Below are 25,976 nucleotides of genomic sequence, written 5' to 3'. Positions count from 1 at the left end.
TTGACTCCGCTGTCCTGGCGTCGTGAGGGAGTTTGTTCCACCATTGGGGGGCCAGAGCAGCGAACAGTTTTGACTGGGCTGAGCGGGAGCTGTACTTCCTCAGTGGTAGGGAGGCGAGCAGGCCAGAGGTGGATGAACGCAGTGCCCTTGTTTGGGTGTAGGGCCTGATCAGAGCCTGGAGGTACTGAGGTGCCGTTCCCCTCACAGCTCCGTAGGCAAGCACCATGGTCTTGTAGCGGATGCGAGCTTCAACTGGAAGCCAGTGGAGAGAACGGAGGAGCGGGGTGACATGAGAGAACTTGGGAAGGTTGAACACCAGACGGGCTGCGGCGTTCTGGATGAGTTGAAGGGGTTTAATGGCACAGGCAGGGAGCCCAGCCAACAGCGAGTTGCAGTAATCCAGACGGGAGATGACAAGTGCCTGGATTAGGACCTGCGCCGCTTCCTGTGTGAGGCAGGGTCGTACTCTGCGGATGTTGTAGAGCATGAACCTACAGGAACGGGCCACCGCCTTGATGTTGGTTGAGAACGACAGGGTGTTGTCCAGGATCACACCAAGGTTCTTAGCGCTCTGGGAGGAGGACACAATGGAGTTGTCAACCGTGATGGCGAGATCATGGAACGGGCAGTCCTTCCCCGGGAGGAAGAGCAGCTCCGTCTTGCCGAGGTTCAGCTTGAGGTGGTGATCAGTCATCCACACTGATATGTCTGCCAGACATGCAGAGATGCGATTCGCCACCTGGTCATCAGAAGGGGGAAAGGAGAAGATTAGTTGTGTGTCGTCTGCATAGCAATGATAGGAGACACTATGTGAGGTTATGACAGAGCCAAGTGACTTGGTGTATAGCGAGAATAGGAAAGGGCCTAGAACAGAGCCCTGGGGGACACCAGTGGTGAGAGCGCGTGGTGAGGAGACAGATTCTCGCCACGCCACCTGGTAGGAGCGACCTGTCAGGTAGGACGCAATCCAAGCGTGGGCCGCGCCGGAGATGTCCAACTCGGAGAGGGTGGAGAGGAGGATCTGATGGTTCACAGTATCGAAGGCAGCCGATAGATCTAGAAGGATGAGAGCAGAGGAGAGAGAGTTAGCTTTAGCAGTGCGGAGCGCCTCCGTGATACAGAGGAGAGCAGTCTCAGTTGAATGACTAGTCTTGAAACCTGACTGATTTGGATCAAGAAGGTCATTCAGAGAGAGATAGCGGGAGAGCTGGCCAAGGACGGCACGTTCAAGAGTTTTGGAGAGAAAAGAAAGAAGGGATACTGGTCTGTAATTGTTGACATCGGAGGGATCGAGTGTAGGTTTTTTCAGAAGGGGACTCTCGCTCTCTTGAAGACGGAAGGGACGTAGCCAGCAGTCAGTGATGAGTTGATGAGCGAGGTGAGGTAAGGGAGAAGGTCTCCGGAAATGGTCTGGAGAAGAGGGGAGGGGATAGGGTCAAGCAGGCAGGTTGTTGGGCGGCCGGCCGTCACAAGACGCGAGATTTCATCTGGAGAGAGAGGGGAGAAAGAGGTCAGAGCACAGGGTAGGGCAGTGTGAGCAGAACCAGCGGTGTCGTTTGACTTAGCAAACGAGGATCGGATGTCGTCGACCTTCTTTTCAAAATGGTTGACGAAGTCGTCTGCAGAGAGGGGGGAGGGGGAGGAGGATTCAGGAGGGAGGAGAAGGTGGCAAAGAGCTTCCTAGGGTTAGAGGCAGATGCTTGGAATTTAGCGTGGTAGAAAGTGGCTTTAGCAGCAGAGACAGAGGAGGAAAATGTAGAGGAGGGAGTGAAAGGATGCCAGGTCTGCAGGGAGGCGAGTTCTCCTCCATTTCCGCTCGGCTGCCCGGAGCCCTGTTCTGTGAGCTCGCAATGAGTCATCGAGCCACGGAGCGGGAGGGGAGGACCGAGCCGGCCTGGAGGATAGGGGAGAAAGAGAGTCAAAGGATGCAGAGAGGGAGGAGAGGAGGGTTGAGGAGGCAGAATCAGGAGATAGGTTGGAGAAGGTTTGAGCGGAGGGAAGAGATGATAGGATGGAAGAGGAGAGAGTAGCGGGGGAGAGAGAGCGAAGGTTGGGACGGCGCGATACCATCCGAGTAGGGGCAGTGTGGGAGGTGTTGGATGAGAGCGAGAGGGAAAAGGATACAAGGTAGTGGTCGGAGACTTGGAGGGGAGTTGCAATGAGGTTAGTGGAAGAACAGCATCTAGTAAAGATGAGGTCGAGCGTATTGCCTGCCTTGTGAGTAGGGGGAAGGTGAGAGGGTGAGGTCAAAAGAGGAGAGGAGTGGAAAGAAGGAGGCAGAGAGGAATGAGTCAAAGGTAGACGTGGGGAGGTTAAAGTCGCCCAGAACTGTGAGAGGTGAGCCGTCCTCAGGAAAGGAGCTTATCAAGGCATCAAGCTCATTGATGAACTCTCCGAGGGAACCTGGAGGGCGATAAATGATAAGGATGTTAAGCTTGAAAGGGCTGGTAACTGTGACAGCATGGAATTCAAAGGAGGCGATAGACAGATGGGTAAGGGGAGAAAGAGAGAATGACCACTTGGGAGAGATGAGGATCCCGGTGCCACCACCCCGCTGACCAGAAGCTCTCGGGTGTGCGAGAACACGTGGGCGGACGAAGAGAGAGCAGTAGGAGTAGCAGTGTTGTCTGTGGTGATCCATGTTTCCGTTAGTGCCAAGAAGTCGAGGGACTGGAGGGAGGCATAGGCTGAGATGAACTCTGCCTTGTTGACCGCAGATCGGCAGTTCCAGAGGCTACCGGAGACCTGGAACTCCACGTGGGTCGTGCGCGCTGGGACCACCAGATTAGGGTGGCCGCGGCCACGCGGTGTGGAGCGTTTGTATGGTTTGTGCAGAGAGGAGAGAACAGGGATAAACAGACACATAGTTGACAGGCTACAGAAGAGGCTACGCTAATGCAAAGGAGATTGGAATGACAAGTGGACTACACGTCTCGAATGTTCAGAAAGTTAAGCTACGTAGCAAGAATCTTATTGACTAAAATGATTAAAATGATACAGTACTGCTGAAGTAGGCTAGCTGGCAGTGGGTGCGTTGTTGACACTACACTAATCAAGTCGTTCCGTTGAGTGTAATAGTTTCTACAGTGCTGCTATTCGGGGGCTAGCTGGCTAGCTAGTAGTGTTGTTTACACAACACCCCATAATGAATAAGTGAAAACATGTTCAGAGAAATGTTTGAAAATGTATTGGAAATTAAATACAGAAATATATCATTTACATAAGTACACCCTTGAGTCAATACTTTGTAGAATAACTTTTGGCAGCAATTACAGCTGTGAGTCTCTCTCGGTAAGTCTAAGCGCTTAACACACCTGGATTGTGCAACATTTGCCCATTATTCTTTTCAAAATTCTTCAAGCTCTATCAAATTGGTTGTTCATCATTGCTAGACAACTATTTCCAGGTCTTGCCATAGATTTTCAAATAGATTTAAGTAAAACTATAACTCTGCCACTCAGGAACATTTACTGTCTTCTTGGTAAGCAACTCCAAAGTAGATTTGGCTTTGTGTTTTAGGTGATTGTCCTGCTGAAAGGTGAATTCATTTCCCAGTGTCTGGTGGACAGCAGACTGATCCAGGTATTCCCATAGGATTTTGCCTGTGCTTAGCTCCATTCTGTTTCTTTCTTATCCTGAACTCCCCAGTCCTTAACGATTACAAGTATACCCATAACATGATGCAGCCACCACTATGCTTGAAAATATGGAGAGCGGTACTCAGTAATGTGTTGTATTGAATTTGCCCTAAACATAACACTTTATATTCAGGACAAAAAGTTACATTTTTGGGGGCAGTATTACTTTAGTGCCTTGCTGCCAACAGAATGCATCTTTTGGAATATTTTAATTCTGTACAAGCATCCTGCTTTTCACTCTGTCAATTAGGTTAGTATTGTGGAGTAACTCATTCTATCACAGCCATTAAACTCTACTCTAACTGTTTTAAAGTCACCATTGGCCTCATGGTGAAATCACTGTATCTTTGTAGTGACTGGGTGTATTAATCCAACATCCACAAATGCTCAAAGGATATTCAATGTCCGCTTATTTATTTTTACCCCTGTACAAATAGGTGCCCTTCTTTGCGAGGTATTGGAAAACCTCCCTGGTCTTTGTGAATGAATCTGTTTGAAACTCACTGTTCGACTGAGGGACCTTACAGATAATTGTATGTTTGGGATACAAAGATCAGGTAGTCATTCAAAAATCACGAACACTATTATTGCACACAGAGTGAGTCCATACAACTTTAATGTGAATTGTGAAGCACATTTTTACTACTGAGCTTATTTAGGCTTGCCATAACAAAGGGGTTGAATAATTATTGATACAGGACATGAGCTGTACATTTTTAAATTTGTAAAATATGTTGAAAAACACAATTCCACTTTGACATCATGGGGTATTATGTGTAGCCCAATGACCATCAAATTATCCAATATAATCCATACGTTTTAAATTCAGTCTGTACCAGAAAAATGTGAAAAAAGTCAACGGGTGGGAATACCGTTAATGGCACTGTGTTTCTGCAATATGTACCAAGATGTTGAAATAAACCTAAGCTAAATGAATAAAAATCAAATCAGGGAGAAATCAGTGTTTTTAATTTTAAAGTATGCCTACTAGTACAGCTGCATCTGCACATCAGTGTATCTAGCATACAGATGATCATATCTAAATGAATATACCCAATAAAACACAATATTTGTGTGATCAGTAACAAAATAAACTTGCATTGCGTAATATGATGCCAAATAAAAAACAAATTACTTACCTTGAATCTGACCCTCTTGAGCTTTAGTCTGGGTGCTGGGTGTGAGGAGAAAGCCTCTCCTCTGTCACTGCAGTATCCTGGGATAATCATCATCCCTGTCTTTGTGCCATCATCCAACTGAGAATCACAATACATCCCCAGGTGTCTCCCCTTTAGTTTTCCTTACAGGTTCACTCCACGACTGTCACACCCCAGCCACAATAAGAAATACAGAGGAAGAAAGCCAATAGTCCAAAAGAAAGAGCTTCTTCCTCAGAACTAACAACAGAGAACACTTTATTCCAGGAGAGCCCTCGGGTTGTGGCCACCATCCGACATACCTCTCTCTCTCTGAGACACTGTCCGTCACACACCAAACAGTAGGTCCATTAATTTCCAAAAGGCGACACACCCGCTCTCTCGTCCCACACACTCAAAGAAGGAAGTTGCTGCCTCTCTAACCTTCTCCAGATACTAATTCCATGCATTAGTGTGTGTGTGTGAGGTGCATGGAAAACACTCCCTAGCTATAATAAGTCTGCCTTTCTCTCATTAGAGTTGTAATATCTTGCTTTGATTTAGCTATATGCATTCAACTCAACTCACCCTCCAATCCTCCTGTTTTCAACTCTCTAAGTATTCCTGATCGTGTGTCTCCATCACACACGCTACGAAAGCTGGTCAGGGAAGCCAAATCATTAATCCCTTTCTCTCGCTCTCACACACACACCACACACCACACACACCACACACACACACACACACACTCAAGTACATAGCAGTAAACAGATCATTTCGACATGCATTCTCTGCCACTGAAATCCCTTTATAAAATGCACTTACGACAGAAGAGGGATGGAATAAAAGCAAAATAATGTATTTCCCCCCCAGATTCAATCAGAACTTGCCCCGTCTCTGTGGAGGGATCATCCTGTTGCTCTAGTGACCCGAATATCCTCTGTGGAGGCAGGTTGAGCTCATGGGACCGCCTGTTCAGTAGGGAGAAAATGTTTAGAACTTGAGTGAAACCGGGAGGTACTACCTGAACTTGCCCAATAAAATCACTTTGTTTTTCTTTTTGCAAAGTGTTCTGCTACGGTGTTGCCCTAGTGAACAGTAGACAGGGACAGGACAGCACCCTCAAAGCTTCACCTCAAAAAGGTTCAACACATACACCATGACTGGGATTATTTGAATCATTGTGTGTACTAACTCAATTGGCCTGACCAACCAGTGCCCCCGCCCATTGGTTAACCGGGCTATCTGCATTGTGTCCCGCCACCCACCACTCTTTTACGCTACAGCTACTCTGTTTATCATATATGCATATATGCATCCAACAATCAGCCAGACTAACCAGTGCTTGTACGTAGCCTCGCTACTGTTATTTTTCCACTATCTTTTTATTTCTTTACTTACCCATTGTTCACCTAATACCTTTTTTTGCTCTGTTGGTTAGAGCCTGTAAGTAAGCATTTCACTGTAAGGTCTACACCTGTTGTATTCGGCGCACGTGACAAACGTTAAACTCTGGTCTTGAAGTTCACTTGCACATCCATTCCATATCAAATCATGTAACCCCCCCCCTCCCGCGTGCTGTCACTACTCTAGTAATCACAGAACATAGTACCAAATCTATCACTACTCAAACACACTTTGATTGTGGAAACCATTTTTTATATGCAGTCACGAGATAACTGATTATTGAAATGACGACAAGTAACCTTGGTAAAGCGCATGATTCTGAAAATACTTCATTATAAAAAGACCCTCTTCAGAGTTTATAATACACTTTAATCTTTTTCATGTTTACATTGGAATGTTAATTACCCATGATCATTATTCTATAGGGTTACAAAAGTCTGATTCACTTATTTACCACCAATCTCATACAATTCAGAATTTCAAAAGAACAAAAAATCCAACAAAGACAAAATATTATTTAACTTCTCCCTCTCTCAATTGTATTTCATAAGCAAAGTCAAGGTGAATGTGGCCATCTATATAGATACACTGAAACAAGAAGAGCCCTGACATTTATTCATACATACATAATAACCATGGGGGCTTATTGTAACGGGGCTGGTTTGAGGTTGGACCGTGGGTGGTGTTGATGGACAGGGTTCCCCTGTGGCACAGTTGATAAGAGCATTGGCTGTGGGTTTGATTCCCATTGGGGTTACGTATGTTATAATATGTAAGCACTCACTGTACTCCAAGACGCTTAGGATAAAAGCATCTGACAATTGACATATAAAAAGGTTTGATGTTTGGAGTGTTAGACAGTCATGGTTCTTGGATAGATCATTTCCATTTGATAAGTAGACTCAAAACAGTTGAAATCTCAGACAGGACTTTTTCTTTGAATGACCTCCCGCCATTGCAAAAAGTACATACAACTACTGTGCTTGAGATGTACTGGTCTGGTACAAAAACTTATTTCAGCATTGAATTACTCCATGCATTTGATTTGATAGCATATCACAAACAAAATATGCCATTATACATCAACTAGCCTGTAGACAGATTAGTGTAATGACAAATAAATGATTTAATAATGAGGTCTTTCAAACTCGAGCGAAGCTAAACTATAAAACATGCAATCTTAATAATTTTAGCTAAGATTTAGCCTTGCGGGAGACAGGCAGTTCAGATCAGTTCAGTACCAATCACAAAATGTGGTACTTCTTGCCAAAGCAAAGAGTGGTTGTAGTGTTATACCATGGACCGCAAGCCTGTTTGTATTGGAGTATGTGTAATCAAAGAGTATTTCCGTACATGATTACAACATATCTGTAAAACTATTAGCCAATAGTTCACAGAATCTGTCTGTCAATGGATTTGATACAAACTGGGCCAATGAGAGGATCATTCACAAAGCCCACCCCAGATGTCATCACCCCCCAGGTCCACCCAACCTAACCCGGATACAGTTATCTAACGTTGTCCTGTTTGACTTTACCATTCCTTCTTGCAGGTGCATCGAGCGGTTCTTTATACATACAGCTATAGGCCGATCAGTTGATAGATTTCTGGTAAAAATGTACAAAGACACTAAATGCTGGCAAGCCAAGCCATGGTGGGAAGGGTTTTTCTTTTTGAAAAGGGTTTCAAGTCCACTTCTCACTTTCATTTTGTTTCATTTTTTCATATGTCAATCCACTGATCTTGATGTTTGTTGGTAATACTGTATGTGAATATATTACAGTATTTCATACTTGTCGACCAGGAACGATGTCTCTGAGGAGAACCTCACTGGAACCTCTCCATCTACCTGGGACACTTTGGCCACCTGGAGGGGGAACAGGAGTCATTACACATCGTCACAATGGAAATAAAATCCAAATACCATTAGGTTAACACAATGGATGGAGATCTACATGGTCTCACAAACTGCTAAACAGACTTACAGGCTGTCATTGTAAATAAGAATTTGTTTTTAACTGACTCACCTTGTGAAATAAAAGTGAAATATAATACAAATAAATAAAAACACTGACCGTTATGTCACAGTAGTTTCCTTTGGAGACGAAGGAGACGTTGACAGGGAAGAAATCATTGGGCTGGCCTGCCACGCTGAACTCCAGACTTCCTGTCTTGTTGTTGACGTCCACCACGGGTAAACACCACTCTAGAACATTCCGCCGGCTGTCATGACGATACTCTCCATCCAGGTCACCAATCACAGGTGCACCCACACCTGACCTGCAGGGACAGATAAACATATGAAATTAAACTCCGATGACAGACTGCAACAGTGTCTAAGACCCTCATACTGGAAATTAATACGGAATCCATTGTATAGAATGGAAAAGATAAAATGAGAAATGGGATCTCAGGTGCTTCAGAGCGATTTACTTACGGAATGGGAATAGAGATTACTACATCGTTCAGTTCAAGTGCTTCTTCCTGAAGCTCGTACTCTATGTTGACATCACAGCCAGTGGCACTCTCAGAGGGCCAGCAGTTTACTGGGGAGAAGTAGAAGAACACAACAGATAGAATACTTAAAGCGAAACTGACAGCATTTTAGCTACATTCAATCTTGTTAAAATTTATTCATATACACCCCTAGGAAGATGTCAGAAAATTAAATATATATATGATAAGTGAGCACTTAGAAATGGTTATTTTCACAAAATCATAGAATGTTTGGGAATGACATATAGTAAGGCATTTTGAAAAAGACAGTCAAGTTAAAGCTTGGTCGCAAATGGGTCTTCCAAGTGGACAATGACCCCAAGCATACATCCAAAGTTGTTGCAAAATGGCTTAAGGACAACAAAGTCAAGGTATTGGAGAGGCCATCACAAAGCCCCGACCTCAATCCTATAGAACATTTGTGGGCAGAACTGAAAAAGCGTGTGCAAGCAAGGAGGCCTACAAATCTTATTGTTACACCAGCTCTGTCAGGAGGAATGGGCCAAAATTCACCCAACTAAATTTGGGAAGCTTGTGGAAGGCTACCCGAAACATTTAACCAAAGTTAAACTATTTAAAGACAATGCTACCAAATACTAATTGAGTGCATGTAAACTTCTGACCCACTGGGAATGTGATGAAAGAAATAAAAGGTGAAATAAATCACTCTATACTATTATTCTGACATTTCACATTCTTAAAATAAAAAGTGGTGATCCTAACTGATCTAAGACAGGGAATTTTTTTTCCAGGATTAAGTGTCAGGAATAGTGAAAAACTAGGTTTAAATGTATTTGGCTAAAGTGTATATAAACTTCTGACTTCACAAGCCAGACATAGCCTATTTGATTAAAAAAAAGAAAACATGCAACTGCGACCAGTTGTTTTATTAGATCAAATATGTCCTTTTATAATGTCCACTTATGTACATAGGATGCCGTATGTAGCATGTTAACATTCAAACAAGAGATAAATAATATTTGTCCAGCCTTTGCTGCTATGCTTGAAGATGTGCATTATATGCTGTGATCCTAATCAAAAAGTAGTTAACTCCAGATAACAAAAACATAGCTGTAGGTTGTTATATTTAAAACTAGAGGTCGCCCGATTTCAAGTTTTCATAAAAATTGGTAATATGCATTTTTGAATACCTATTTTTATTTATTTTTTTTATTTCACCTTCATTTAACCAGGTAGGCTAGTTGAGAACAAGTTCTCATTTGCAACTGCGACCTGGCCAAGATAAAGCATAGCAGTGTGAACAGACAACAGAGTTACACATGGAATAAACAATTAACAAGTCAATAACACAGTAGAAGAAAATGGGCAGTCTATATACAATGTGTGCAAAAGGCATGAGGTAGGCGAATAATACAATTTTGCAGATTAACACTGGAGTGATAAATGATCAGATGGTCATGTACAGGTAGAGATATTGGTGTGCAAAAGAGCAGAAAGTAAATAAATAAAAACAGTATAAAAACAGTATGGGAATGAGGTAGGTGAAAATGGGTGGGCTATTTTCCTATAGACTATGTACAGCTGCAGCGATCGGTTAGCTGCTCAGATAGCTGATGTTTGAAGTTGGTGAGGGAGATAAAAGTCTCCAACTTCAGCGATTTTTGCAATTCGTTCCAGTCACAGGCAGCAGAGTACTGGAACGAAAGGCGGCCAAATGAGGTGTTGGCTTTAGGGATGATCAGTGAGATACACCTGCTGGAGCGCGTGCTACGGATGGGTGTTGCCATCGTGACCAGTGAACTGAGATAAGGCGGAGCTTTACCTAGCATGGACTTGTAGATGACCTGGAGCCAGTGGGTCTGGCGACGAATATGTAGTGAGGGCCAGCCGACTAGAGCATACAAGTCGCAGTGGTGGGTGGTATAAGGTGCTTTAGTGACAAAACGGATGGCACTGTGATAAACTGCATCCAGTTTGCTGAGTAGAGTGTTGGAAGCTATTTTGTAGATGACATCGCCGAAGTCGAGGATCGGTAGGCTAGTCAGTTTTACTAGGGTAAGCTTGGCAGCGTGAGTGAAGGAGGCTTTGTTGCGGAATAGAAAGCAGACTCTTGATTTGATTTTCGATTGGAGATGTTTGATGTGAGTCTGGAAGGAGATGTTTGATGTGAGTCTGGAAGGAGAGTTTGCAGTCTAGCCAGACACCTAGGTACTTATAGATGTCCACATATTCAAGGTCGGAACCATCCAGGGTGGTGATGCTAGTCGGGCATGCGGGTGCAGGCAGCGATCGGTTGAAAAGCATGCATTTGGTTTTACTCGCGTTTAAGAGCAGTTGGAGGCCACGGAAGGAGTGCTGTATGGCATTGAAGCTCGTTTGGAGGCCGATTACATTGCACTCCATGAGGAGACTGCGTGGCAGGCTGACTACCTGTTATGCGAGTGCAGCAAGGAGCCACGGTAAGGTGCTAGCTAGCATTAAACGTATCTTATAAAAAAACAATCTTAACATACTCACTAGTTAACTACACATGGATGATGATATTACTAGTTTATCTAGCTTGTCCTGCGTTGCATATAATCGATGCGGTGCCTGTTAATTTATCATTGAGTCATAGCCTACTTCGCCAAACGGGTGATTTAACAAGCGCATTCGCGAAAAAAGCACTGTCGTTGCACCAACATCAACACCTTTCTTAAAATCAATAGAGAAGTATATATTTTTAAACCTGCATATTTAGTTCACATTGCCTGCTAACAGGAATTTCTTTTAACTAGGGAAATTGTGTCACTTCTCTTGCGTTCTGTGCAACAGAGTCAGGGTATATGCAGCAGTTTGGGCTGCCTGGCTCGTTGCAAACTGTGTGAAGACTATTCCTTCCTAACAAAGACAGCCAACTTCACCAAACTGGGGATGATTCAACAAAAGCGTATTTGCGAAAAAAGCACAATCGTTGCACGAATGTACCTAACCATAAACATCAATGCCTTTCTTAAAATCAATACACAGAAGTATATTTTTTTAAGCCTGCATATTTAGTTAAAAGAAATCCAGGTTAGCAGGCAATATTAAACTAGGGAAATTATGTCACTTCTCTTGCGTTCATTGCATGCAGAGTCAGGGTATATGCAGCAGTTTGGACCGTATGGCTCGTTGCGAAATAATTTGTCAGAATTTTACGTAATTATGACATAACATTGAAGGTTGTACAATGTAACAGGAATATTTAGACTTATGTTAGATAAAATACGGAACAGTTCCGTATTTCAATGAAAGAATAAACATTTTGTTTTCGAATTGATAGTTTCCAGATTTGACCATATTAATGACCCAAGGCTCGTATTTCTGTGTGTTATGTTATAATTAAGTCTGATTTGATATAGCAGTCTGACTGAGCGGTGGAAGGCAGTAGCAGGCTCGTAAGCATTCATTCAAACAGCACTTACGTGCATTTGCCAGCAGCTCTTCGCTGTGATTCAAGCATTGAGCCGTTTATGACTTCAAGCCTATCAACTCCCGAGATTAGGCTGGTGTAACCGATGTGAAATGGCTAGCTAGTTAGCGGGGTGCGCGCTAATAGCATTTCAATCGGTGACGTCACTCGCTCTGAGGACGTGAAGTAGTTGTTCCCCTTGCTCTGCAAGGTCCTCGGCTTTTGTGGAGCGATGGGTAACGATGCTTCAAGGGTGGCTGTTGTCGATGGTTCGAGCCCAGGTAGGGGCGAGGAGAGGGACGGAAGCTATACTGTTACACTGGCAATACTAAAGTACCTATACGAATATCCAATAGTCAAAGGTATATGAAATACAAATGGTAGAGAGAAATAGTCCTGTAATTCCTATAACCTAAAACATCTTACCATGAAATATTGAAGACTCATGTTAAAAGGAACCACCAGCTTTCATATGTTCTCATGTTCTGAGCAAGGAACTTAAACGTAGCTTTTTTTACATGGCACATATTGCACTTTTACTTTCTTCTCCAACAATTTGTTTTTGTATTATTTAAACCAAATTGAACATGCTTCATTATTTATTTTAGGCTAAATTGATTTCATTGATGTATTATAAGTTTAAAAAGTGTTCATTCCGTATTGTTGTAATTGTCATTATTACAAATAATAATTTTTAAAAGAAAACGTGTTTTTCTTCTTAATTATTATTATTATTTTTTTAATCATCCGATTAATCGGTATCGGCTTTTTTTTGGTCCTTCAATAGTCGGTATTAATCTTAAAATCGACCAACCTCTAATTTAAACTTAAAACATGTTTTTCCTTTTGCCACTGCATGGATCACCAGTGCAGCGGAATGCAGCATTGCTGTACGGGGCACTCAAAATGTAGCCAGACTGCAACATTTTAGTAGCCTAGCTAGGACAGTGGCATGTGTCTGTACACTTTACCTTGGGGGGGCACTGTAAACGGAACACAGGAAGGCAGCACAAGTGAAGCTGAATTCACATTCAAACTCAACTGTTGACTGATTAATACTTATTTGTGCGTCCCATCTGGCCAGCGGTCCTTGAGTTTGACACGTGCGCTAGGCTATTAGCCACATTATGATTGACTTGTGATCATTGCCCTTGCTAGTTTGATTGTATTGACATGCCCATACTTAGTTACAGTTGTACGTCTTTGTTCAAAATAGTGAGTCATTGAAACTGAAACAGTGCATCCCGAATGGGTGGCAGCAGCAAACAATTTACCAGGCCAGCTGTGATTTACAACCTGACAGCAGTATTTTTTTGACTACCATGAAATGGTATTGATGAATTATATTAATTATGCATTAAACTGTATCCATCTATTCTGCCAGTAATGCCTTTCTGTACATTATGGATTTGAGTCAAATATAACCTGTTTTTTTTTACTTCTTAAAGTTGGTTTTGAAGCATAAACTTGGAATTTCATATTTTTGACTCAAATGAGTGTCTGTTTCATGTCTGTTTCATATTTGCAAAGTAGTTAAAATGCTGTCAGTTCCAATTTAAAAATAGAATGCTGACAATGCCTAGAACATAAGATTTAGAATGTTTTGAACACAAGAGGCCTTTATCAATAAACCGTCACAATACGGTGCAGACCCCCAGCTCCGCTAAACCCATTGACAACTAAGTGCCGTTTTCACAAGATTGTGAAATAAAATGTCATAACTATTTGGTTAACATAACCTCTTGAAGAGCATAGTCAGAACTACACATATAACTATCAGAGTTTTATACAGCAAGAACGGCATGATTTTCATGATCAGTAAACATCAATTGATCATGTATTTTCATGATACACGAGGGTAGCCTATCCATTTGGCATGTAGTTAGCTAGCTAGCTAAGCACACAACATGAATCAGCTTGCTTCACCAGAGGTTAGGACTTTGAAAAAAGCTTCACTTCGGCAAGTTATTGTCCTGGTAAAGTTGGCAGTCGGACTACTGTCCTCACCACTATATATGGCAAGCAAATCACGCAATATTTGGATATAGCCATCTAGTTAATCCCCTGAAAGGTAACTTGTTAACTAGCCATATTGATGTGGTCCATGGTCTGTCAGCAGAACTCGATTAAACAACATTAAAAACAATGTTGAAAAGGGGATAATGTTAGCAAACTTCGATAGGCCTATGTTAAGTTGGAGAGAAAAAGTACATCAGGTCTACTTACCACTATGTTTAGCCAACGGTACAAAGTTTCTACCGGTAACTGGCAAAGTACACATAATCAGATAACAGTACATCGGCAAATGCTCCCTTCTGCTGCTTGACAGGCAGAGCCCACAAAGGATGTTAACCCGACACAACTCATACTTGTCAAGTACAGTTATTTAAAAAATGTTTTATCACTCAAATATCCAGCTAATGGTGGAGAGATGTCATGAGTATACCCTCACGCATCTGAAATTACATTATCAATTTGTATTTATTATGGATCCCCATTAGCTGCTGCCAAGGCAGGAAGCTACTCTTCCTGGGGTCCAGCAAAATGAAGGCAGTTTATATAATTTTACAAATATTACAATACATTCACAAAACACCGTGTGCCCTCAGGCCCCTACTCCACCACTAAATCCATGTGTATGTATAGTGGGTATGTTATTTTGTGTGTGTGTGCGTGCACATGTGTCCACAAGGTGTTTTTTTAAATCAAATTTTATTGCTTGTGTCAGTTACTTGATGTGGAATAGAGTTCCTTGTAGTCATGGTTCTATGTAGTACTGTGTGCCTCCCATAGTCTGTTCTGGACTTGGGGACTGTGAAAAGACCTCTTGTGGCATGTCTTGTGGGATATGCATGGGTGTCCGAGCCGTGTGCCAGTAGTTTAGACAGACAGCTCGGTGCATTCAACTTGTCAATACCTCTCATAAATAAAAGTAGTGATGAAGTCAATCTATCCTCCACTTTGAGCCATGAGAGATTGACATGCATATTATTAATATTAGCTTTCTGTGTACATCCAGGGGCCAGCCGTGCTGCCCTGTCCTGAGCCAAGAGCCAAGTCCTTTTTGTTGTGGCACCTGACCATACGACTTAGTGTTGTTAAAGCAGAGCATCACTTCACTATAGACAGACTTCTCCCCATTTTAGCTACTACTTCATCAATATGTTTCGACCATGACAGTTTACAATCTAGTGTTACTCCAAGCAGTTCAGTCATCTCAATTTCCACATGATTTATTACAAGATTTAGTTGAGGTTTAGGGTTTAGTGAGTGTTTTGTTCTAAATACAATGCTTTTTAGTTTTAGAAATATTTAGGGCTACCATTCCTTGCCACCCACTCTGAATCTAACTGCAGCTCTTTGTTGAGTGCTGCAGGCATTTCAGTCGCTTTAGTAGCTGTCGTGTATATATAGAATACATAGATACTCTGGCTTTACTCAAAGTCAGTGGCCTGCCGTTAGTAAACATTTTTAAAACAAGGGGCCTAAACAGCTACCCTGGGGAATTCCTGATTCTTACTGGATTATATTTGATAGGCTTCCATTAAAGAACACCCTCTGTGTTCTGTTAGACAAGTAACTCTTTATCCACATTACAGCAGGGGGTGTAAAGCCAAAACACATACATTTTTCCAACAGCAGACTATGATCAATAACGTCCAAAGCTGCACTGAAGTCTAATTGATGTTTACTGATCATGAAAAGCATGCAGTAACTTGCTGTGTAACTCTGATGACAGAGCTAAATGTGCATAATTGTTTCACATGGAATAATCAGAAATCTGTAGTTGTGACTATGCTCCTCAAGAGGTGATGTTACAACCAAATAGTTAACATTTAATTAACAATCCCTCAAAAATGACACGGTTGTGAATGGTTTTAGCAGAGCTGGGGGTCTCCTTGCCCCCCAGCAGGCCAATTTAACACACTACACCTTGTGATGCTATATTGATAACAACCTATTAGAATGCGTGGAACAAAATAGTTGGAATGCTTGGAACAGAATGGGTTCCAGCTCTCCAGAGAGAGAAACACTAAGGAAAAACAGTATACACTAGTATAGAAATACTTAAAACTCTAGTAAAGTGTACTGACTCGTTAGTGGTATGAGGGTCTCATCTGTGGTCTGTAGCCTCCACTTGAGCACGCCCACATCATTGTTCAGAGGGAAGGACTTGTCTGGGTTCTTCAGGCCCAGCACGGAGTCTGTGGTAAAGAGCTTCTTATCCACGTTAGGGTGGGTCTGGACAGTGCAGGGAGGGAAAAATTGATAGATACACATTGTTAATGGCTTCACAGGTCACAGTGGTCTAAGGCACTGCATCACAGTGCTAGCTGTGCCACCAGAGACTCTGGGTTCGAGCCCAGGTTCTGTCGCAGCCGGCCGAGACCGGGAGGTCCATGGGGCGACACACAATTGGCCTAGCGTCACCCGGGTTAGGGAGGGTTTGGCCGGTAGGGATATCCTTGTCTCATCGCGCACTAGCGACTCCTGTGGCGGGCCGGGCGCAGTGCACGCTGACCAGGTCGCTAGGTGCACGGTGTTTCCTCCGACACATTGGTGCGGCTGGCTTCCGGGTTGGATGCGCGCTGTGTTAAGAAGTGGTTGGGTTGTGTTTCGGTGGACGCATGACTCTCGACCTTAGTCTCTCCCGAGCTTGTACGGGAGTTGTAGCGATGAGACAAGTAACTACTAACAATTGGATACTTTTTTTTACTACAAAATTGGGGAGAAAAGGGGGTAAAAAAATAAATAAAAATATATTTTAAAAACACATTGTTAAAATTCCCATGGCATCATGCTGCACCAAAAGCAAATACAACTGTGGTTGGGTACCATTTTAAATCTTGATTTACACAGGCCAAATCCATGAATGCCTTGACATGTATATCTGTTGTGTTGAGGTAGTGAACCTTTCCCCCTTTGGAACGAATTATGTATTTGTTTGGAACCTACCTGCAGCTGGACTCCCTTCTTGTCTCCGTTGTTGATGGTGAGGCGAATGCGTCCGTTCTTGTCGTCGGCCACTCGGAGGGTGATCATACCCAGGACCTCCAGGTTCTGTAGCCCTCCATCTCTCCCACAGGTCAGGCTGATTTTCTCCTCACAACGCAGGTGCACACTGGGAACCAGGGGGCAGAGGTAAGATACAGTTGAACATATCAACCTGCAGGTGTTTGAGTCCAACTACATTGCAGTCTGGACTGTGTAGAATCACTGATCTACAATCACTTTGCATACCAAATAACTCTGCATCATGGGATCAAGATGAGCGATTCTGTGCCTTGCCTTGTGCAAACTGATTCCTCAAACACACTGCCTGTAATCAGTGGGATATAATATAAAACCTGGTAAACCTACCTCTCTGTGTTAACTGGTGGAGGCAGGGCTTTGGATGCCTCGGAGGGCCTCTTCCCTGAGCTGGGCATGATGACTTGTCCCTCAGACTTGAGCTTGTCCACAAAGTCATCTACCTCCTTCCCTCTGGCACTCAGCTTCAGGGCCTTACTGGGACCACTAGCCCTACAAAGGAATACATAGCTCATGAACTTTCTACAATATAAAAAATACATGACAAAACGAGTTTCACAAATTCCATTGAGCATAAGCAACCAAGAAATATACTAACAAATACGTCTTACACATAGAACACAGGATACATTCATCATAACAATCAAAACACCTCAAAATCCTAATATACCGAGGGTAGTACCTGGCAGGGACAGGTGAAGCCTTGGGTTTCTCTGGCTCCATGAGGGTGTCTGTGATGATGGTAGCGTTGCTGCTGCTGGACATGCTGCCGAACCCGCCGGAGAACCCTGGAGACTTCTTCCCTGAACGGTCCGCGTCCCGCCTGGCCTGTTGCAGCTCCTTCGCCTTTCTCCTCATCTCTGCCTTAGCCTCTCGCTCCTGGGTCTGAGATGGAGAGAGAACAAAGGAGACTTTCGGAATAAAACATGAATGTCTTTTGGACCAAAACCCCTTCATTCAGACTAGTGTTGTATTTAGCAATTCAGCTACATTACAATAATAATGTAATGATGTTCAGTTCTGCTGTTCAGTTCTGCTGCTCCCCTTCATTCAGACTCAGTAATAACGTAATGTAAATCTGTTCATTAGTTCTGCTGCTGCTCTCTTTTCACCTCTCGAACGGCGCGGAACACCTTCTCCTCGTGAGAGTCCATCTCTGTGAATGTTCTGATCTGGGCCAGGTTGACATTCTCCCTGTAGCCCAGCGCCACGATCTCATCAAAGGCAAAGATCAGGTCAAAACAGTGTTCCGAGACCTCCCCTTCCTCCAGCACCCGACAGTACTCTGGGATCTAAGGAAGAAATATATTTGGTCATTTAGTCATCCATGCTCAACTCATCACAAATTCCTACTGATACTTTTACTCAGCGGCAAACTTTGTATTGGCTCTGCCAAACTGAAAAAACAACAACTTTTTTAAACTTTAAACTTAGAAACAGTTTGTTTGGCTACGCGTAACAAACACTGTTTACATAATGCGTGTCCTCTGCCACTTCTAGAAGTATGTGTGGGTGAGACCATGTGTGAGTCGGCGACTGAGGATATTTGTGAAGGTGCGTGCGCGTGAACAGGGCATCTGTGAGAGTATGTCATACCACGCGTGAGAAGAGGCGTAGTGTCTCCAGGTCCTCTAGGATGTTGCTGTTCTTTGTGGTGACCAGCACCATGTAGAGCTTCTCCAGGGGCTGGTAAACGTAGCGCACGCTCTCAGTCTCTACAAACGTGTGCTGCTTGCCTGTGTTCATCAGCTTGGGGAATGCGGCCAGCAGGCCCTCCACGCGCGTCCGGGTCATCTCCACAAACTGCCGCGACACGATGGCCTTGCCCGCCTTGGTGCACACCGCTGCTGCCAACAGCACCTGGGACAAGAGGAAGAGGAAAAGCAATGATTGAGTCCATGCATGGATAAGATTCAAGACGTGTAGACAAAATATTCAAGTGTTGCTCCTATTCAGCTAATATTACAATATACACTGAGTGTACAAAACATTAGGAACACCATATTGAGTTGTTCCGCCTTTTGCACGAGAACAGCCTCCATTCGTCAGGGCATGACTAAGTTTCACTAGTGTCCCACAGGGATACTGGCCCATGTTGACTCCAATGCTTTCCACAGTTGTGTCAAGTTGGCTGGATGTCCTTTGGGTGGTGGACCATTCTTGATACACACGGGAAACTGTTGAGCGTGAAAACCCAGCAGCGTTGCAGTTCTTGACGCAAACAGGTGCACCTGGTACCTACTACCATATCCCGTTCAAAGGCACTTCAACATTTTGTCTTGCCCATTCACCCTCTGAATGGCACACATACATAATCCTCAATGTCACAAGTCTTCAAAATCCTTTTTTAACCTGTCTCCTTCCCTTAATCTACACTGATTGAAGTAGATTTCACAGGTGACATCAATAAGAGATCATAGCTTTCACCTTGTCAGTGTCATATTCCTAATGTTTATTACACTCGGTGTACGGCTTTAGAAGTCAGCTATCACAGTGGTCACTTCTAACAAGACACGAGATATCTTGAATTAATTAACATCAACACCATAAGGGGAAAAAATATCCTGGTTAGGTAACATAGCAGTAGCTGCTCTTTAAGTTCTGAGAGAAAAACAAATGTTATTTTCATTCAACCTCAAAGATTCAGTTAAATGAGCACATTGTGTTACCTTGGTTTTATGTTTTCAATCATCTTTTTCAGAGGTAGGCTAATACTAACACAATGAACCACACGCGCAAATACGGCTGACCACACGCACAAACATAGTCTCAGTTTCCTTTAGTGTGACTGGAAACAGAACACCAAGAAGTTGACTTCAGGTTTTTGTTACTTGTAAAATAGCCTAAATTCATTCTGACAGTGTTTGTCTGTGGCCTGAATTTGATGTAAGGTATTTAAATACATTTGGGAAAGGCCTAATCTAAAAAACAACCTCCCTGTCTCTCTCGTTATATAAGGAAGTCTATGACTCCATAACTGTTTGATCATGGAAAAGGTGTCAATGAGTGTCAACTCAAGTCTATTGCTAAATTCCAAACAGCCCCTACTAGACACTTCAGTTGGCCTGAAATGTTCGGATGTACAGTGCCTTCAGGAGGTATTCACAGCCCTAGACTTTTTCCACATTTTATTGTGTTACAAGGTGAATTTAAAAAATGGATAACATTGTTTTTTTTTTGGTCAACAGTCACACACAATACACCCCATAATGTCAAAGTGGAATTCCGTGTTTTTCAAAATTTTTAAGTATTCAAACCCTTTGTAATAGCAAGCCTAAATAAGGAGTACAAATGTGCTTAACAAGTCACATGGACCTTGCGCAATATTAGCGTTTAACATGATTTTTTAGGACTACCTCATCTCTGTACCCAACATTCAATTATCTATAAAAATGGTCCCTCAGTTGAGCAGTGAATTTCAAAACAGAGATTCAACCACAAAGACCAGGGAGGTTTTCCTTAGCCTCACAAATGTAGATGGCTACATTTTTTTTTAAAGCAGACATTTTATTAATTACACTTTGGATGGTGCATCAATACATCCAATCACTACAAAGATACAGGTGTCCTTCCTAATTCGGTTTCCGGAGAGGGAAAAAAAATACACTCAATGATTTCCCCATGAGGCTAATGGTGACTTTAAAACAGTTACAGGAGAAAACTCAAATGTACCAAATACAAGAGGTGTAGACCTTACCGTAATTTTTTTTACTTACAAACCCTTAAGGCCTGAGTCACACAGGCTCCTCTGAACAGCTGATGTTGAGATAGATGCATCTGTTACTTTAACTCTGAAGCATTTATTTGGGCGACAACTTCTGACGCTGGTAACTAATGAACTTATCCTCTGCAGCAGAGGTTATTATGGGTCTTCCTTTCCTGCGGCAGTCCTCATGAGAGCCCGTTTCATCACAGTTGTTGACGGTTTTTGCGACTGCACTTGAAGAAATTTTAAAAGTTCTTGCAATTTTCCAGATTGACTGGCCTTCATGTCTTAAAGTAATGATGACCGTCATTTCTCTTTGCATATTTGAGCTGTTCTTGCCATGATATGGACTTGGGTCTTTTTCCAAATAGAAGATAATCCTATATACAACCCCTACCATGTCAACACAACTGATTGTCTAAAAGCATTAAGAAATTCAACAAATGAACTTTTAACAAGGCACTCCTGTTAACTGAAATGCATTCCAAGTGAGTACCTCATGAAGCAGGTTGAGAGAATACCAAGAGTGTGCAAAGCTGTCATCAAGGCAAAAGGTGGCTACTTTGTTGAATTGCAAATATATTTTGATTTGTTTAACATGTCTTCACTGTTAATTCTACAATGTTGAAAATTGTAAAAAATAAAAACCCTGGAATAAGTATGTACACACATGCATAAACAGTACCAGTCAAAAGTTAAATATAAATAAATAAATATCTGCTACTGCTCGACTTAAGAAAAATGGTCGACCAAACAATAGACCAGTCAACTAATTAGGGTCAAGAGATTAATGATTGAAATAAAATCACCACCGATGTTATGTAGTTAAGACTGGTACATTTCGATAAATTTTTTCATTCAAAATGTTCAAATTTAATGACATTGAATATCGACCTAAAATATCATCCATCAACCTCCTTGGCGCCCAGATATCGGTAGCGGCCCTAAAACAATCTATATTGGTCGTTCTCTAGATGATATCCTGTATCATGGGTGCACACTCCGTAACAAACGCTGTACATTGAATATATGTACACCCCCAATGCAATTATGCAGTCTAATAAATCCAGTGGGAAACGTTTTTTAAATTTGTTTGCGAAATTAATGAATTATTGTAATCCTTGTAAATGATCTAACATTCCAACCTTCTTTAGCATTGTTTTTTTTGTTTTTTATGGGGGGGGTGCTCCTGAGAGGTGCAGCGGTATAAGGCACTGCATCTCAGCGCTAGAGGAGTCACTACAGACCCTGGGTCAATTCCAGGCTGTATCACAACCGACCATGATGATTGAGAGTCCCATAGGGAGGTGCAAAATTGGCCCAGGGTCATCCGGGTTAGGCCGCCAATGTAAATGTGAATGTATTCTTAAACTGACTTGCCTAGTTAAATTTAGGTTAAATAAAATAGCTTTAACCAAGTGCGCATGCGCCAAATACACCGGCGGCGCTAACGTATCCCTAAAAATCATTGATTTTTATTTGTATTTAGACATTTTTTGTACGCATAACGGCAATAATTCGGGGCTGTGGGTAGTTTAGCGGTTAGAGCGTTGGGCCAGGTTGCCAGATCGAATCCCCGAGCCGACAAGGTAAAAATCTGTCGTCTGCCACTGCACAAGGCAGCTAGCCTACTGTTCCCAGGCCGTCATTGTAAATAAGAATTTGTTCTTTAACTGACTTGCCTAGTTAAATAAAGGTTCAAATAAATATGTATAGTAAGTACCAATCTTTTTTTGACAACGTTTGCAGAGCTGGCTAATGTTGGGACGGACTTTGAATGTAAGGATCCTGGGCGTAAGAGATCGTCATATTCATCGTCTCAAGCTCAGGTACTGGTTCCACCTAACCCTTACCATTTTAACATGTCAACTTCAACTGGGTAGGCGTCCCAAGGATCCAAGATAGCATGGACTATTCCAATATTGTGGCTAGCTTCACACAGCTATCAACTTGGCAAGCTTGGTATAGAAGCTGGGATCCTCAATTTTAACTCGAGACATAATTGGGAATCTATAGACTTTTCACCAGTCATTTACAGAGTGGCTATTTTGTAAACTCTGCAATCTAACCAATACCAGTTAAATGACTTACAATTAAACAGCCAATATAACATTAGCTACCTAGGCCTGCTGATACAAAACAGACGCAAAGGCTAACTAGCTGACGTTAGCTGAGCTGGCGTTAATCGACGAGATGGCGTTTGAAAGCGCTATTGATAGCTTGCTAATGATATAAAGCCCAATATATACTAAAGGGGAGTATATTTGCCTGCATACGCAGCTAAATTAGCTACGTTAACTTGCTAGAATGTTAGCTATCAGCAAATGCAATGTTCACAGTCAAGCGGAACAAGACAGATAGCAAGAAGCTAAATACAGTAGATCAATTACATTTCATAGCTCACCATTTTGTTGTTATCCCCTTGTGCTACAAATCCTTGTGCCGTTTCCGTAATGTAATACCACGTATTAGTGTCTAAACTATAATATTTATGCGGAGTGAAACTTGCGTCTGTTTGATTTACTGTCTCAATATGGAAGGACCTCTAGCCACGTCTCCACCGGAAAGAGCTCGTCAGCAAGGTAAAAGGGTTATCACTTAGTTACCACAGCCACAAAGACAAATGGGCTATGTCGTAAAGATGAATGAAAACACTAAATCGCTTTCTGGTCTTACTTTAAGGTTAGACACATGTAGCAGTGTGATTATGATCAAAGTTAGGTTTAAAATCGGATTTTAAGAAGAGAAAGTGTATAAATGGGCCGGGTTTACGACTTTGTGGCTGTGGTAACTAGTGACGACCAGAAAAGGGCAGCGACGAGAAAAGGAACATGTGGAAGATAGGGTCAATGATGGTGGATAAATGAAGATTAGTCCTCTCAAGACGTTTACCATTGAAAAAATGATCAGTTCCGGTCTACTTAACGGGGTGGGTCTCCCATAGACACAAATGTAACTGGGCCTGGTCCACTGATGTATAATAGAGTTCGCCAGCATGTAGTCAAATAACCCGGAAATTAGTTATCTCTCTTAGTTCAGCCATGGCAATGGGGAAATAATAAAGTTTTGGGATTAACGCCGAAAATAAAATCTGAGGTTAACACAGATTTAAGAGATCCAATACGTTTAATTCTATGATGTATCAGTCAGTTAACATGACCTTCATAAATTATACGCTTTTTATGATTACACAAATGCTTCAATATTCACAATACTGATGTTAGCTGAAGGTAATCTTTCAAGGTAATCTTTTTTTTTTAAATATTGAACATGTATTTTTTATTAACAACAAATCAATACAGAAAGTACATGAGGGAATACAAGTATATATAGATTAAATATGTAATGTAAATACAATGGACAATTGAGCTAAGGGGGTACAATATCACATTACACAATGACCTTAAGGGACATACATATACTTATAATTCTAACAGCTTTTTTGTTAGTAGAGTATTTCATTGTCTTAAAATACAGTTCAATTTATTTTTGTGGGGTAAGAAAATGTTTCTTTTGGTTGTAAAATTTACATTTGTGACTATGAAATTTGGCCAAAAGAATAATGAAATGAATTACATTACATTACATTACCTTATTCCTATCGTAGGTAAAGAATCCAACCAGTACATCTCTCCACAATAGTGTTAAAATTGTTCAATTATAAAACTACTGATGTCTTGCCACAGTTTTCTTACATGAATACAATGCCAAAGAAGATGCACTGTTTCTGGGTGGTCATTACAAAAAGAGCAATTTGAGTTGATGTTTTCCTTAAACTTCTTCATATAGTGGTTGGCAGGATAACATCCTGCTGAAACAAGGTTTGTATCGCTCTGTTGTTGAATGGGCCGAAAGAGAAACAAATCTTTCCTACTGATGAGTCAACAGGGTCTTGACACGTTCCTGAATAACAGAGCAACACCTTGAGGGAATGGCATCTAAAACAATTGCAAAATCTTTAGGTGTTACAGGGACCTTGTAAAGTGCTAAGAATTCCTTATAACTGAGTAAAAGACCCTCTGCATTTACAAATTGGCTCACCAATAGGATATTATTTCGGAACCAATATTCTAAAAACAAATAAGTATTTTCATACAATATATCCCAATTATTCCATATATAATATCTGTGTGGAGAAAAATTGTGTTTATAAATTAAGGACCATGACAAGAAAACCTGCCGATGAAAAGCAGAAAGTTTCACTGGAACTTTGTCAATATCATAATTTCAAAACAACATGAAGTTAAGGCCACCAAAGGTAGAGAAGACTTGATGAGGAATAAAATTCCAGATAGAAGTGGGTCATCTTAGGAATTGTTTTATCCAATTGATCTTAAATGTATTATTTAAGGTAGTAAAGTCCAGAAAATTCAGCCCACCATTTTCATTGGGGTTCATTACAACAGTTTTCCTAATGTAATGGGTACGGTTTCTCCACAGAAAGTTGAAAAGCATCTGGTCTATCTCCTTGCTTATTTTACTGACAAGATATAAAGATAGAGCGCCATATGTTAGTCTAGAGATACCTTCAGCCTTGGATATTAGGACTCTTCCTTTTAAAGATAAGTCCCTCTGTAGCCATTGATTTAGCTTCTTCTGTGGTTTTTTAATAAAATGGTTCAAATTTAGTAAGCCTCGAGACTTCTGATCCTTTGTAATGGTTATGCTTAAATATGTAAGTTCGTATTTTACTGGAATACCATAATATGTAGGTGTCACACAATCTTTGACAGCCATGAGATCACATTTATTAATATTAAGATATAGACCAGACCCTTGGGAAAAGGATTGTAATCACATTGATCGATATGGGAATTTGGTTAGCATTTTTCTGGAAAAGTGTAGTATCGTTACCCAGATGGCTTATAATAATTTCTTTACCTGCTATGGAAATACCTTGTACAGGACTATTATTTAAATAATTTGCAAGAAGTTGGGTGATTAATAAAAACAGGTATGGAGAGAGAGAGTTAGGACAACCTTCCCTAATTCCTCTCTTTAACTCAAATCTAGGTGAGGTGCCATATTTCAATTTAATAGATCTGTTACCATTTGCATAGAGTCTTAATAGCATTACAGAAAAATCCCCAAAGCCAAGTCTCTCAAGGGAGTGGAAGAGGAACTGATGTTCTACTGTGTCAAATGCTTTATAAAAATCTAAAAATAAT

The 25,976-nt window shown here is 41.8% G+C and overlaps 2 protein-coding genes across 11 annotated transcripts in view; both read right to left on the bottom strand.

The window, feature by feature from the left end:
* phldb1a (pleckstrin homology-like domain, family B, member 1a) overlaps positions 1–5,739 on the bottom strand; it is a 99,844-nt gene extending 94,105 nt beyond the window's left edge. For 9 of the 10 annotated variants that reach the window (XM_046314224.1, XM_046314242.1, XM_046314275.1 and 6 more), the window contains exon 1: positions 4,778–5,739. In XM_046314224.1, coding sequence (XP_046170180.1) covers positions 4,778–4,912 — 135 coding nt within the window. In that variant the 5' untranslated portion in view covers positions 4,913–5,739. The remainder of the gene's footprint in view (positions 1–4,777) is intronic. The other variant, XM_046314337.1, reaches the window with a different exon arrangement.
* A 790-nt stretch (positions 5,740–6,529) lies between these two features.
* arcn1a (archain 1a) lies at positions 6,530–23,396 on the bottom strand. Its single transcript, XM_046314213.1, has 10 exons — positions 23,213–23,396; positions 18,699–18,962; positions 18,215–18,394; positions 17,785–17,987; positions 17,433–17,594; positions 17,028–17,193; positions 16,166–16,313; positions 8,619–8,727; positions 8,257–8,461; positions 6,530–8,048 (listed from the first exon to the last, which is right to left on the bottom strand). Exons 1-10 carry the CDS (start codon positions 23,213–23,215, stop codon positions 7,959–7,961), a joined length of 1,530 nt encoding a protein of 509 aa, XP_046170169.1. The 5' UTR covers positions 23,216–23,396; the 3' UTR covers positions 6,530–7,958.
* Between the last annotated feature and the right edge of the window lie 2,580 nt (positions 23,397–25,976).

This window comes from Oncorhynchus gorbuscha, linkage group LG02 (assembly GCF_021184085.1).
Source record: "Oncorhynchus gorbuscha isolate QuinsamMale2020 ecotype Even-year linkage group LG02, OgorEven_v1.0, whole genome shotgun sequence".
Taxonomy (NCBI): Eukaryota; Metazoa; Chordata; class Actinopteri; order Salmoniformes; family Salmonidae; genus Oncorhynchus; species Oncorhynchus gorbuscha.
This window is presented reverse-complemented; position numbering and strand designations above follow the sequence as displayed.